This window comes from Balearica regulorum, chromosome 30, assembly GCF_011004875.1.
Source record: "Balearica regulorum gibbericeps isolate bBalReg1 chromosome 30, bBalReg1.pri, whole genome shotgun sequence".
Taxonomy (NCBI): Eukaryota; Metazoa; Chordata; class Aves; order Gruiformes; family Gruidae; genus Balearica; species Balearica regulorum.
In genome coordinates this window covers 33,908-48,400 of record NC_046213.1, presented here as the reverse complement: position 1 = coordinate 48,400, position 14,493 = coordinate 33,908, and the positions used below count along the sequence as shown (strand labels likewise).

At 61.1% G+C, this 14,493-nt stretch overlaps 1 protein-coding gene across 1 annotated transcript; it reads left to right on the top strand.

The window, feature by feature from the left end:
- The first annotated feature begins 580 nt into the window (after positions 1 to 580).
- On the top strand, positions 581 to 14,117 carry VAV1 (vav guanine nucleotide exchange factor 1). The gene is made up of 27 exons (XM_075738158.1): positions 581 to 1,582; positions 2,411 to 2,527; positions 2,619 to 2,677; positions 2,781 to 2,846; positions 3,682 to 3,790; positions 3,893 to 3,982; positions 4,773 to 4,841; positions 5,402 to 5,508; positions 6,020 to 6,116; positions 6,523 to 6,618; positions 7,066 to 7,134; positions 7,763 to 7,849; positions 8,264 to 8,349; positions 8,828 to 8,960; positions 9,367 to 9,476; positions 9,587 to 9,688; positions 10,347 to 10,444; positions 10,759 to 10,781; positions 10,874 to 10,919; positions 11,033 to 11,169; positions 11,623 to 11,688; positions 11,869 to 11,900; positions 12,575 to 12,691; positions 12,781 to 12,868; positions 12,982 to 13,096; positions 13,689 to 13,837; positions 13,919 to 14,117. Exons 1-27 carry the CDS (start codon positions 1,379 to 1,381, stop codon positions 13,970 to 13,972), a joined length of 2,526 nt encoding a protein of 841 aa, XP_075594273.1. The 5' UTR covers positions 581 to 1,378; the 3' UTR covers positions 13,973 to 14,117.
- The last annotated feature ends 376 nt before the right edge of the window (positions 14,118 to 14,493 follow it).

The window sequence follows — 14,493 nt, the reverse complement described above, 5'->3', positions numbered from 1 at the left end:
ACCCAGGTCCCCTCTGGGACCCTTGGTAGGACCCAGACTCCTGGGTCACCCCCGACACCTGGATGCCTGGGTCCCCCCCGAACCCTCAGGAGGACCCGGACACCTGGATCCCCCCTGGACCCCTGATACCCGGGTCCCCTCTGGGACCCTTGGTAGGACCCAGATGCCTGGGTCACCCCCGACACCTGGATGTCTGGGTCCCCCCCCGAACCCTCAGCAGGACCCGGACACCTGGATCCCCCCTGGACCCAGACACCTGGGTACCCCCTGAGACCCCCCCGATGGGTCCTCGAGGCCTGGGTCACTCATGGGACCCATTGGGTCACCATGCCCAGATGCCTGGGTCCCTCACGGGACCCTTGGTGTGGGTGCAGGCACACGGGTGCCCCCATGGATCCCGGACACCTGGGTCCCCCCCCATGAGCCCCCCATTCCTCCCTCCACCACTGCAGGCTGTGACCGCAGGGGCCCCCCCAGGGGTGGCAGTTCCTCCCTGGTCACAGGCGCAGGGGCGGAAGGGACCCCGGCATCCGGGTACCACATCGACGTTCCCATTGGCCCCTGCGGCACCCTGGGGCGCAGGCGCGGCACCGCTGGCTTCCGGCACCCCCAGGCCCAGCTGGGCCCCGCCGCCGCTTCTGCCCGCACTGGGGGGTCCCCGAGGCCACCAGACCCTCCCCAGACGTGGGTGCGCCAGCGGGGAAGGAGTCCATCGCCATCCGGTCTTCTCCGGGTGCGGCGTCGGCTGTGGGAAGGAGACCGACCGCAGTGGCTGCGCTGCGGGGCCCCATTGCCACCGGCTCCTCCCCAGGCGTGGTGGTTCTTGGGGGAGAAGGACCCTCATTGCTGTAGGAGCCTCCCCAGATGTGGTTCAGACTCGGCTCCTCACCAGAAGTCATCCCACCAGTGCCTCGCCTCCATCAGAACTTTCCCAGAAGTGGCTGCGCTGCAGGACCTCATCTTCTGCTGCTTCTCCCCAGAAGTGGTGCCACCAAGACCTCTCTCCATCAGCTGCTCCTCAGAGAACATCCCACCAAGGCCTCATCGCCATCAGCTCCTCATCAGAAGTGGTCCCACCAGGGTCTCATCTGCACTGGCTCTTCCTCATAAGTGGTTGCACTGCAGGACCTCATCTTCTGCTGCTCCTCCCTAGAAGCAATCCCACCAAGACCTCATCTTTTGCTGCTCCTCCCTAGAAGCAATCCCACCAAGACCTCATCTTCTGCTGCTCCTCCCTAGAAGCAATCCCACCAAGACCTCATCTCCATCACCTCCTCCCCAGGAGTGGTCCCACCAGGACCCCATCTCTATCGGCTCCTCCGTAGACACCATCCCACCGGGACCCCATCACTGTTGGCTCCCGCAGTCAGCAGCCACCATGGAAGCATGGCGGCAGTGCGCCCGCTGGCTGGTGGCGGCGCGGGTGCTGCCCGCGGGACACCGGGCGAGCAGCCCTGGGGGGCAGGTGTGGGACCTGGCGCAGGCACTGCGGGATGGAGTGCTGCTCTGTCACCTCCTCAATGCTCTCCTGCCTCGCGCCGTGCCCCCCCGGGACATCTGTCCTCGTCCCCAGATGTCACAGGTGCGACCAGGGGCAAATACCCACTGGGGTGGGTGGGTGGAACTGCCCCAAGGTGGGGTAACTGGGGGGGTAATTGTCCCAGGAAGGGGTACTGGGGTGCTGGTGCCAGTGGGGATGATGGTGACAGTGACAATGACGGTGACTGATGTGAATGGGGGTGATGATGAGGACGATGGTGGTGATCGTGACAGTGGGGGGTGATGATGATGGTGGTGATGCTAGTGCTGATGGGGATGATGACGATGGTGACCATAGGGGTGACAATGATGGATGGTGAAAACAGGGGTGATGGTGGTGGTACCAATTGACAATGCTGTTGACAATGAGATTAATGATGATGGTGACAGTGACAATGATGGGGATGACAGTGATGATGATGGTGATGATGATGGTGATGATGATGGTGATGATGGGGGTGATCACGATGGTGTCAATAGGCATCATGTTGATGACGATAGAGACCATGGGGGTGACGATGACCATGACCATGACAATGATGGTGATGATGGTGGTGCTGGTGCAAATAAGGATGGCAGTGACAGTGACAATGGTGGTGTTGGTGATGATCATGGTGATGATACCAATGGGGGTGACGGTGATGATGACAGCGTTGGTGACAGAGATGATGGTGGTGCCACTGTCAATGGTGGTGCCAATGGTGGTCACAAATGGGGGAAGATGATGGAGTTGATGGCGCTGATGGTGCTGGCGGTGATGGTGACAATGATGGCAATGGTGACATTGGGGGTGACAGTGACAATAGGGGTGACAATGGCAGTGCTGATGGGGGGGGATGATGCTGGTGATGGTGACACGGTGCCACCACAGTTCTTGTGCCTGAGGAACATCCGCACCTTCCTGACTGCCTGCGCTGACAAGTTTGGGCTCCCGAAACACCGTCTCTTCGGCGCCTTCGACCTCTTTGACGTCCAAGACTTCGGCAAGGTGGGACCCAGGCGTCCGGTTTAGACCCAGGGGGGGACCCAGGTGTCTGGGTCTCGGCCCTCCCTCTCCAATGTCCCCTGTCTGTCCCCAGGTGATTGACACCCTCTCGACGCTCTCCTGGACTCCCATCGCCCAGAGCAAAGGCTTCACGTGAGTTCAGGGGACCCAGGTGTCCGGGCCCCCTCCCCAAGGGACCCCAGGTGTCCTGGTCCCTGAGGGACCCAGGTGTCCGGGGTGTGTTCCCCCCCTCCAGGCCCTTCCCCAGTGAGGACTGCGTTGGGGACGATGACATCTACAGCGGCCTCTCTGACCTCATCGAGTGAGTGGGGCAGATTAGGGGGGTTGTTAAGGAGGTACTGGGGAGGGTTAGGGGGTGCCAGGGGGCATTGGGGGGGGCTAGGGGGGTATTGGGGGATATTGGGGGATATTAGACAGGTATTAAGGGTGATTAGTGGGGTATTAAGGGGGGTATTGGGAGGTACTGGGGGGTTAGGGGGAGCCAGGGGACATTAGGGGGGCATTAGGGGGGTGTTGGGGGGATAGGGGGCATTAGGGGGGGATTGAGAGATATTAGGGGGGCTATTAAGGGGGTACTGGGAGGTATTGGGGGGTTAGGGGGTGCCAGGAGGCATTAGGAGGGGTATAAAGGGTCATAGCGGGGTACTAGGGGTATTAGATTAAACAAGTTCTGGGGTGCATAAGGGGTTAATAAGGGTATCAAGGGGCATTTGGGGGTATCAGAGGGGTATCGGGGGGACAATATTTATTGGGGGGGACAATAGAGGGGTATTAGGGGGCATTATAGCCGAATTGGGGGTATTATAGAGGTTTGAGGGGGGGTCAGAGGGGCACCAAGGGGTATTGGGGGCAATAGAGGGGTATCGAAGGTATTAGAGGGGTATCTGGGGGTACCAGGGGGGTAGTGGAGGGGGATTGGGGGTATTTAAGGGGTACCAGGGGATATTAGGATATTGGGGGAGTACTAGGGGGTTTTGGGGTGTATTAGAGGGGTATTGGGGGGCATTAGGAGGTATTAGGGAGTATTAAAGGAGCACCAAGGGAATTGGGGGGAATTAGAAGAACACCGGGGGGATTTGGGAGAATCCGGGGGGGGATTTGGGGTGCAGTGGGGGTACCGGGCCATCCCCGCACAGTGACACGGCAGAGGAGGACGACGACCTCTACGACTGCGTCGAAGCCGAAAGGGACGACGGCGATGACATCTACGAGGACCTGATGCGGGTGGAGACACCCCCAGCTATGGTGGGTCCCCTCACAGATGTCTGGGTCCCCTCTTGGTCACCTGGGTCCCCCCCTGGGCACCTGGGTCCCCCTACAGATACCCGGGTCCCATTGTCCCCACAGAAGGTGGAGGTGGACCGGAGGCTCTGCTGCCTCCAGGAGTTGCGACAGACGGAGGAGAGGTACACCGAGACCCTCGAGTCCATCTGCCAGGTGGGATGGGGACACTGGGGACATGGCGGGGGGACACTAGGGACATGGTGGACATTGGGGATGTGGGGGAATATGGGGGATGTGGGAGATATAGGGGGACATGGGAAACATTGGGGAAATAAGGGGACATAGGGGACATGGGGGGACGTTGGGGCCACAGGGGGACATTGGGACATGGGGGGATATGGGGGACGTGGGGAGATGTGGGGGAACATTGGGGGAATATGGGGACATGGGGGGACATTGGGGACACGGGGGGACATTGGGACATGGGGGGACATTGGGACATGGGGGGGACATTGGGGACATGGGGAGATGTGGGGGGGGCATTGGGGAAAAATGGGGACATTGGGAAAATAAGGGAAAGTGGGGGACATGGGGGACTATGAGGGATGTGGGGAGATGTGGGGGGGGACATTGGGGGGACAGGGGGACATGGGGGACATGGGGGGACATGGGGGACACGGGGGGACATTGGGACATGGGGGGATATGGGGGACGTGGGGAGATGTAGGGGGACATGGGGGGACATGGGGGACATGGGGGGACATTGGGGACACGGGGGGACATTGGGACATGGGGGGACATTGGGACATGGGGGGATATGGGGGACGTGGGGAGATGTGGGGGGACATTGGGGGGACATGGGGGACATGGAGGGACATTTGGGACATGGATGGAGAGGGCGATGAAGGGGACGGGGGACACAGGGAAATGGGGCACTGGGACAGGTTCCCCCAGTGTCTTCAGTACCCCCTCCCAGTGCTCCCAGTAATCCCAGCACCCACAGCACTTCCTGCGGCCGCTGCGGTACTTCCTGCAGCCCCAAGACCTCGAGAGTATCTTCATCAACATCGAGGTGACCCCAGTAACCTCCAGTGCTCCCAGTAACCCCTTCCACTGCTCCCAGTAATATCGAGTAACCCCTCCTGCTGCTCCCAGTAACCCTCGGGGCTCCCAGTGCTCCCAATAAGCCCTCCTAGTAACCCCAGAAGCCCCCCCATTACCCCAGTAACCTCCAGTGCTCCCAGTAACCCCTCCCACTGCTCCCAGTCATGTCAGTAAGCCCTCCTAGTAATCCCAGAAGCCCCCCCATTACCCCAGTAACCTCCAGTGCTCCCAGTAACCCCTCCCAGGGCTCCCAGTAATCCCCAGCAACCCTTCCCACTGCTCCCAGAAATCCCCAGTAACCCATCCCAGTGCTCCCAGTAGCCCTCCCAGTACTTCCAGTAGCCCTCCCAGTGCTCCCAGTAACCCCCCAGTGCTCATTTTCTCTCCCAGTGCTCCCAGTAACTGCCAGTAACCCCAGTAGAGGGTCCTGGGAGGGTCTGTGGGATCCGGGGCGGGGGGGTCCTGGATGGGGGAGGGTCCCCCCTCTTTCAGTGGGTGACACCCCCCCCCCCCCCCTTTGCCCCACAGGAGCTGCTGCAGCTGCACCGGCTCTTCCTGGGGGAGCTGCGGGGGGCACTGGGGGGTTCCGGGGGGGGGCGCGGGCTGCCCCCCCTCTTCCTTGCCTACAAGGAGAGGTGAGGGGCAATGGGGTGTCCTGGGGGACCATGGGGGGCCCTGGGGACAATGGCGGACACAGAGGGGGTCCTGGAGGGGTTGGGGGGGGCATTGGGGGACCTGGGGGACAATGGGGGGGCCTGGGGGGATCTGAGGGGTGTCCTGTTGGGACAATGGAGGCGGGGAGGCCCATTTTAGGGTCCATTTTGGGGCCAATTTTGGATCCATTTTTGGGGGCAATTTGGGTTTATTTCAGGTCAGATTTTGGGACCAATTCTGTCCATTTCAGGTCTGATTTCAAGTCAAATTTCAGATCCATTTTGGGTCTGATATCATCTCCAATCCTGTCCATTTTGGGTCCAACTTCAGGTCCATTTTGGGGCCAATTCTGCCTATTTTGGGTCCAATTTCAGGTCCATTGTGGGTCCATTCCAGGTCTGGCATCATCTCCTTTTTTGGCTCAGACTGGGACAAATTCCAACCATGTTTTGGATGGGTTTGGGTGGATTTGGGTGGTTTCCATCCCTGCAGGTTCCTGCTCTACGGCCGCTACTGCAGCCAAGTGGAAGCGGCCGCTCGGCGCCTCGACCAGCTCGCGACCAACACCGACCTCCGCATGAAGCTGCAGGTGGGCCTAGGTCCCGTCCCCCCGCCCCGACTCCCCTTGACCACCCCTGAACCCCCAGATCTCCCCCCCCCAAAACCCCCACCCACAACCTCTGCATGAAGCTTCAGGTGGGCTCAAATACCTGGGTCCCCTTCATGGGACCTCCTGACACTCCCCAAGACCCCTGAGGACCCCCCCAGTCCCCCTGGAACCCCCCTAGTACCCTCCCAGCCTCCCCTCTGGACCCCCTCATGTCCTCCCATCCCTCATGACCCCATGTCCCCCCATGACCCCATGTCCCCCCATGACCCCACTGACTCCCCCAATCCCCCTGTGACCCCCATTTCCCCCAGTCCCTCCCAATCCCCATGACCCCCCATGACCCGAATGAACCCCCGTGACCCCCAATGACCCCTGTGACCCCCAGGAGTGTTCCCAACGAGCCAACAACGGGCGCTTCTCCCTGCGGGACCTCCTGATGGTGCCGATGCAACGGGTGCTCAAGTACCACCTCCTGCTCCAGGTCTGCTCCCAGGGGGCACGCCTGGGTCCCTTGGGGGGACACCTGGGTCCCTTGGGGAGGGAGGGGGACTCTTGGGTCCCTTGGGGCACACCTGGGTCCCTCAGGGGACATCTAGGTCCCTTGGGGCACACCTAGGTCCCTTGGGAAGGGAGGGGGACTCCTGGGTCCCTTGGGGCACACCTGGGTCCCTCAGGGGACATCTAGGTCCCTTGGGGGGACACCTGGGTCCCTTGGGGAGGGAAGGGGACATCTAGGTCCCTTGGGGGGACACCTGGGTCCCTTGGGGAGCGAGGGGGACTCCTGGGTCCCTCAGGGGACATCTAGGTCCCTTGGGGGGACACCTGGGTCCCCTCGGGAATGTCTGTGTCCCTTGGGGGCCCTGGACACCCCCCCCCCCCCCCCCGGGTCCCGCTGGTGGGGAGGGCATCCCTGACCCCTGCCCCCCAGGAGCTGGTGAAGCTGACCCCAGAACCGACCGAGAGGGAGAGGCTGCGGGTAGCCCTGGATGCCATGAGGGTGGGTCCTGAGGAGGTCCTGGAGGGGGGTCCTGGGGGGTTCTAGAGGGATGAAGGGGGGGTTCTGGAGGGCTGGGTAGGATCCTAGGGGGACTTGGAGTGGTCTGGGGGGGGGCTGAGGAGGTTTGGCGGGGTCTTGGGGGATCCTGGGGTGTCTTGGGGGCGCATGGGGTGTCTTGGAGGGGCCGTAGGGGACTCTTGGGGGGATCCCAAGGGCTCTTGGGGGGGGGGTCCAGGGGGGTCTGGAGGGATTCTGGGGGATCTTAGGGAGTCCTGGGGGGGGGTTTGGAGGGGTCTGAGCGGGGCTTGGGGGGATCCTGGGGGATCTGGGGGGGGTCCTGAGGGGATGAACTGGGGGACCGAGGGGGCAGGGGGTCCTGAGGGGTTCCCAGTAAGTTCTGGGGGATTCTGGGTGGGTCTTGGGTTACCCTGGGAGGTCTGGGGGGTGCTGGGGGAAATGTGGGTACCCTGAGGGGGGGATTTGGGAATTCCTGAAGGGGTCTTCAGGGTTGAAGGGATATTTGAGGATATGGGGGGGGGTGTGGGGTGGTGGTGGAGGGTACTGGTGGGTTCCTGGGGTTACCTGGGGGTTTGGGGTGCCTGATTGGTGTCCCGTCCCGCCCCCCCAGGACCTAGCACAGTGTGTGAATGAGGTCAAACGGGACAACGAGACCCTGAAACAGCTCACGAGTGTCCAGCTCTGCCTCCACAACATGGTGGGGACTCCCCCCTCTGACCTCCCCAACCCTCCCCTGGGACCCCCCAACCACTCTGTGGCACCCCCAAACTGCCCTGGCTCCCCCTGAACCCCCAGACCCTCCCCAATCCTTCCGAGTGCCCAGCTCGGCCTCTGCAACATGGTGGGGACCTCCTGCCCCCCCCCGCCCCAAACCCCTCCAGCATCCCTGGGACCCCCTCATGTCCCCCCATGTCCCTGTGTCCCTACCATGTCCCCCCATTTTTCCCCATATCCCCCATGTCCTCCCCAAATCTCCATATGCCCCAGGTCACCCCATGTCCCCATGTTCCCCAATGTCCCCCCCGTGTCCCTTCCCCCCCCCCCCCATGTCCTCCCGTGTCCCCTCACATGTCCCCAATGTTCCCCATGTCCCTGCTGATGTCTGGCACAGCCACAGTCCCTGGCGCAGTTTGGGCGCCCCAAAATCGATGGGGAGCTGAAGGTCTCCAGCACCGAGCGGCGCTCCAAGGTGGACAGGTGGGACAGGGCAAGGGACACCATGGGGGCACCACTGGGACATGGGAACACCAGAAGAATATGGGTTCACCCATGGGAACACTGCAAGGACACCCATGGGGACATGGGAACACCATAGGGACATGATAGCAACATCATGGGGACACGGGGAGACACCACAGGGATGTGGGGACATCCAGGGGGACATGGAGACACTACATGGACAACCATGGGGATGCAGGAAGACCACATGAACATGGGGACACAAGGACACAAGGACACCATGGGGACACCACAGGGACATCCATGAGGATATGGAGACACATGGGAAAACAGGGACCCCCATGGGGACACCCACAGGGACATAAGGATGGGAACACAGGGACACCATGGGGACACCCTTGTCACAGAGCAGGGGCCACTCCAGGGCAGTGGTAGGGACACCCCAAGGCACACGGTGGCCTTGGGAACTCAGTGCCACCCTCATCCCTGTCCCCAGGTATGGCTTCCTCCTAGACAAGGCTCTGATCATCTGCAAGCGCCGCGGGGACTCCTATGAAACCAAAGATGTCGTGGACCTGCAGAGCCACCAACTGCGGGATGGTGACCTCGGCCCCCGTGACGGCAAGAAGGTACCCTGGGACCCAACTGTCCAGGTCCCTGGTGATCCCAAGCATCTGGGTCTGGTGGGCCCAAGTGTCCAGGTCCTTGGTGGACCTATTAAAGCCTGGTGGATCCACGCATCCAGTTTGCAGTGGTCACAGGTGTCCACTTCCCAATGAACCCAAGTGTCTGGGCCCCCAGTGAACCCAGGCGTCCAGGTCTGGTGGTCCCCAGTATCCTTGTCCTTGGTGGACGTAAGTGTCCAGGTCTGGTGGACCCAAACATCCAGGTCCTTGGTGAACCCAAGTGTCTAGGACCTTGGTGGACATACTGAAGCCTGGTAGCCCCAGGAATGTGGTCCCCAGTGGTTCCAGATGTCTGGGTGGCAGTGAACCCAGGTGTCCAGGTGCTGCTGAGCCACACCCATGTTCACAGTGGACCCACACCTTCCTGCTCATCAACACGGCTGGGCTGCAGGGCTACGAGCTCTTCTTCAAGACCCGCGAGTTGAAGAAGAAGTGGCTGGAGCAGTTCGAGATGGCCCTGTAGGTGCCTCTGCACCCTGGGGAGGGGAGCCTTGCCCCACTGGGGGCTGGGTGGCCTTGCAGGGGAGATTTTTCCCCCACCAAACCCAGGTATTCCCATCTCTTGCCAGCTCCAACATCTTCCCTGAGCACGCCCTGGCTGATGGGCATGACTTCCAGATGTTCTCCTTCGAGGACACCACATCCTGCAAGGCCTGCCAGATGTTGCTGAGGTAGGACCCAAAATTATGCCCCCCAGTACCCTGAGGGAGATAATGGCAGACAGGGTGACCTGGAAGATGGGGTTGGGGAGCTCTGGGGGAAGGAGAGACCCAGGGAAGGTGACTGGAGGTGTGATGAAGTCTGCATGGGTAAAGACTGCGTTGAGGCCAAGGTGGGTCAAAGTCTGAGTCAGTGAAGGATTGGGTAGGTTGAGTCCTGGGTAGGCCAAGGCCAACATGGGTCAAGCCTAAGTAAGTGGGCCATGCCAACGTGGATCAAGTCTTGGGTGAGCTGAGGACTGGGTGGGTCAAAGAGCTGATGGGTCAAGCCCTGAGTGGCCCCAGGGCCAAGGTGGGTCAAGGGTTGGGTGGAGGAAAGCAAGGTGCGTCAAGACCAGGGTGGGTCAAGGCCTGGGCGGGTTGAGTCCTGGGTAGGCCAAGGTCAAGGTGGGTCAATCCCTGGCTGGGCTAAAACTGAGGTGGGTTGATCCTGGTAGGGCCAAGGGCAACATGGGCAAAGAACCTGGTGGGTCAAGGACTGGGTTGGCCTAGGGCCCAGGTGGGTTTAGGACTGGGTGAGTCCTGGGTGGATCGAGGTGGATGGGTGCAGGTGGACCAAGGAGATGTCTGCATGTGCTAATCATGTCCCTGTGTCCTGGTGTCCTCCCAGGGGCATGTTCTACCAGGGCTACCGCTGCAGCCGGTGCCGAGCCCCCGCGCACAAGGAGTGTCTGGGACGGCTGGGGACCTGCGGCAAGGGCGGTGCTGGTGAGAGGCATCATGGGATGAAGAGTGGGGCATCATGGCATTAGGGAGCGGAACGTTATGGGATGGAGGATGGCTAATATGGAGCAGGGCATTGTGGGATACAAGATGGCCAACATCGAGCGGGGCATTGTGGAATGGGGTGGCCTGGGTAGAGGAAGGCTTTAAGCGATGGCCCAGTCCCAGATGGAGCTGGGCATTATGGGATACCCTAACGAGGGCCACCTGACACCACGGGAGCCTATTAGCACCAAGAGTTAATCAGGGCATGGGTTAAATACCCCCAAATAACAAAGATTTTCTCTTCTGCCCCACAGATTCAGGCTCTGGCACAAGGAAGGTAACAGCATAATAGGTCAAAATGGGCTGAAATGCCCCAAATTTGGGAGCGGGGAGGCCCTGGGACTAACTGGGGTCTTGTTGCTTCCCCAGAACAAGTTGCAGCGGCCGGGCCCTGAGAAGAAGCGGGGAGACCTGGGTGAGGACAACATGGGGGGCCCAGGCACTGAGGTCCATGTGTTTGGGGGGTAGAGGGGGTGTCCATGCCCTGGATGCCTGGGTTCACCCCCACATTGTGTGTCTTCCTTCCAGGCTTGCCCAAGATGGAAGCGAGCCAGCCCTACAGCGGCATCCCACCACCTCCGGGGTCTATGGGTCCTGCCCTACGCCTCAGCCCTGGAGATGTCATCGAGGTCACCGTGGCCGAGGCTGAGCAGCTCTGGTGGCAGGTGGGGATGGGACCCTCATGGCCGTGCTGGGATGGACCTCTGTTATGGGGGCAGACCACCATGGCCATGCTGAAATAGATCCTCATGATGGGCTGACACAGACCGCTGAGTCCATGCTGGACCCCCATGGTGAGCTCAGACCACAACGGCCATGGGCGAGACTAGACTCTCATGATGAGTTGGGAAGCCATGGTTGGGTTGGACCCCCATGTTGGGCCTGGGCCAGATCTCCACAGTGAGGCTGGACCCCCACTGTAGGGCTGTACCTCCATGGCCATGCTGACCCCAATGGGGGTGGACCCCCTTGGCCATGCTAGACCCCCACAATAGAGATGGGCCAGACTCTCATCACGGGGCTGGACCTCCATGGCCAGGGTGGACCTCTGTGGCCCTTCCAGCCTCCTGGGGAGCAGGGGGTTCCACTCCATGCTCCCCATGGCCGTTCATCCCCAGGGCAGGAACGTGGCCAACGGTGACCTAGGCTGGTTCCCCTGTGCTGCTGTGAGACCCTTCATCTGTGTGAGTATGGAGACTCCAAAAAGTCCCCAGGAGCCCCTGTACCCACCCTGAGGTCCTCAAGATGTTGGGGGGTGTCCTGGGATTTGGGGGGAGTATCTATGGGATATGGCAGGGGGGAGGTGTCTCAGAGGAGTTACCCTGTGTCCGCCCTTGGTCACCAACGCTGCTTCTCTCCCCCAGGTGCCACTGCCGGATCTCTCTGTCTACCCCTGGTCGGTGTTGGGGCCCCCCATAGTCCCTGGGGCACCCCCAATTCTCCTCTGGGCTCCCATCACCCTTGGGGACCTCCCCAATCCTCCCCCAGGGTCACCCTATGTCCCCCTGTGTCCCCCAGGACCCCATGAATCATCCCCTGGGGCCACCCCAAATCTCCCCCCAGGGTCACCCCATCTTTTCTGGGGTCACCCTATATCCTCCATAACCTCCCACATCCCTTCCTGGGGTCCTTCATTCTTCCTGCAGTCAACCTCATAGCTCCCAGGGCCCCCCAAATCCTTCCTGTGGTCCCCTATCCCTCCTGGGGCCACCCCAAATCCTCCTCTAGAGTCACCCCATAGGGTTTATGCCCCCCCCCCCAAATCCTCCCCAAGCCCTTCATCCTTACTGGGGCTCCTCAAATCCTTCCCCAGGGCCCCACAAATCCTTTCTCAAGGTCACCTCCTTGGCATTAGGGCCCCCAAAATCATCTTCTGAGAGCCCCATCCTTCCTGCAATCACCTCATAGCTCCCAGGGGCCCTCAACCCTCCTGGTGTGTCCCCCCCAACCCTTCCTCAGGGTTGACCCATAATCCCCAGGTCCCCACTCCCCAAATCCCCACAAATTGCCCCAGGGAGGGGTGGGAGATGCCAGTTTGGGGGCTCAGGACCCCCATCCCCTAATCCCCAGGTACGCTGGTCCCATGGAGCGGGGGGAAGCTGAACAGCTCCTGATGCCCCGCTCTGACGGCGCCTTCCTGGTGCGACAGCGGGTGAAGGATGCCGGTGAATTTGCCATCAGCATCAAGTAGGGACCAGGGACACCCCCAGGGTGGTGGGCACAAGGGGGTGGGGGACGTGGATCCTCAGCTCAGCCCACCATGTCCCCCTGCACAGGTACCGCGCGGAGGTGAAACACATCAAGGTGATGACGGCAGAGGGACTCTATCGTGTCACTGAGAAGAAGGCGTTCAAGGGGCTGGTGGTGAGCATTGGAGCACCCTTCTCTGCTCCCCCCCCAAACCCAGATCTCTGGGTCCCCCTACATTGGGTTTGGGGGCTGGTGGTGACCCCAGGGCTTGGCCACATCATCCACAGGAGCTGGTGGAGTTCTACCAGCGCAGCTCACTCAAGGATTGCTTCAAAGCCCTTGACACGGCACTTGTGGTGCCCTTCAAGGAGCCTGAGAGCCGGGCTGGTCCCCGGCCACCTGGTAGGACCTGGGGGACGGGGTGAGGTGGTGACTGTGGGATGGAGGTGGTGGGGTCCCTCATTGTGGGTGGTGGTGGGATGGAGGAGGTGGTGGTGGGGATGGAGGAGGGGGGGTCCCTCATCAGGGGGGTGGTGGGGGGGCAGTCCTCCTTCGGTCAAGACGACAGGCTGAAGGGGGACAGCTGAGTCACAGGGATGGAAGAAGGGCAGTGGCCAAGGGATGAGTCAAGGGAATGGTTGAGGCTGAGGGAGAGAGGCAGCCATGGGATGAGTCAAGGGGGACAAATGGGCTGGGACAAGGGGGGGATGGTTGAGTCGTGGGGTCCAGTTGTTGTTGGTGGCCAAGAGATGGGTTGAGGGATCAGCGATGGGATGAGTCAAGGAGGGACGAATGGCCAAGAGTGACAAGTTGGGACTGGGCCAAGGGGGATGGCTAGGTTCTGAGGACACGTCAATGGAGATGGCCAAGGAGTGGGTTGAGGGAAGGACCATGGGACAGTCAAGGGGGCACAAATGGCCACGAGGACCAGGTGGAGGGGACTCAGCCATGGGGGATAACCTGGGGACTTGTCCACATCACCATCCTCCCCCAGGAGCCATGCGCAGCTTTGGTTCGGCCAAAGCCCGCTACGACTTTTGCGCCCGGGACCGGACAGAGTTGACGCTGCGGGAGGGTGACATCATCCACGTCCTCAGCAAGAAGGGCCACCCAGGCTGGTGGAAAGGAGAGATTTATGGGCGGGTATGGCCCCTTCTCCACTCCAGAGTTCCCCCCACCCCCAAGCTCCTCACACCTTCTCCCAACATGTCCTTCTTCTCCCAGGTTGGATGGTTCCCCGCAAACTATGTAGAGGAGGATTACTCGGAATATTGCTGACCATGGACCCCCACTCCATCCCATCCACCACCTTGTGTCCCACCACCTGTGTCTCCCCTAGAGGCTACCACATCCCTCCCCATCCTCCTCCCCACCATTAATTTATGCCTCTTCCTGCCCAGGAGGGACAATAAACGAGGATGAGCTACAGGGTTGGATTCTGTGGAAAGGGACTCAGGTGTCTGGGTGGGGAATGAGACCATGGGACTGTTTTTTCCGGGAAGGGACCCAGGCGTCCGGGCAGGCAATGAGGTCACAGTTGTGCAATCAGGTTCTCTGGGAACAGACCCAGAGACGTCCAGGCAGACATGAGACCACAGGGTTGATGCCTCCAGGAAGAGACCCAGTTGTCTGGGTGGGGACATGGTCATGGGGACAATATCTCCAGGAAGGGACCCAGGTGTTGTGGGGGGGGACGGGGATGAGGCCATGGGGTCAGTCCCTCCATGAATGGACCCAGGTGTTGGGGTAGGGGACACCCGTCACTGCTGTCACGTGCCATGAGCAGCCTCAGGCCTCAG

What these genes read in the sequence shown, in the direction of transcription:
- VAV1 (XM_075738158.1), top strand. Translation starts at nt 1,379, where the DNA reads ATGGAAGCATGGCGGCAGTGCGCCCGCTGGCTGGTGGCGGCGCGGGTG. An exon ending in GCCTGCCAGATGTTGCTGAG is followed by an intron (nt 9,689 to 10,346) that starts GTAGGACCCAAA and finishes GTGTCCTCCCAG; the next exon opens with GGGCATGTTCTACCAGGGCT. An exon ending in AGGCGTTCAAGGGGCTGGTG is followed by an intron (nt 12,869 to 12,981) that starts GTGAGCATTGGA and finishes CATCATCCACAG; the next exon opens with GAGCTGGTGGAGTTCTACCA.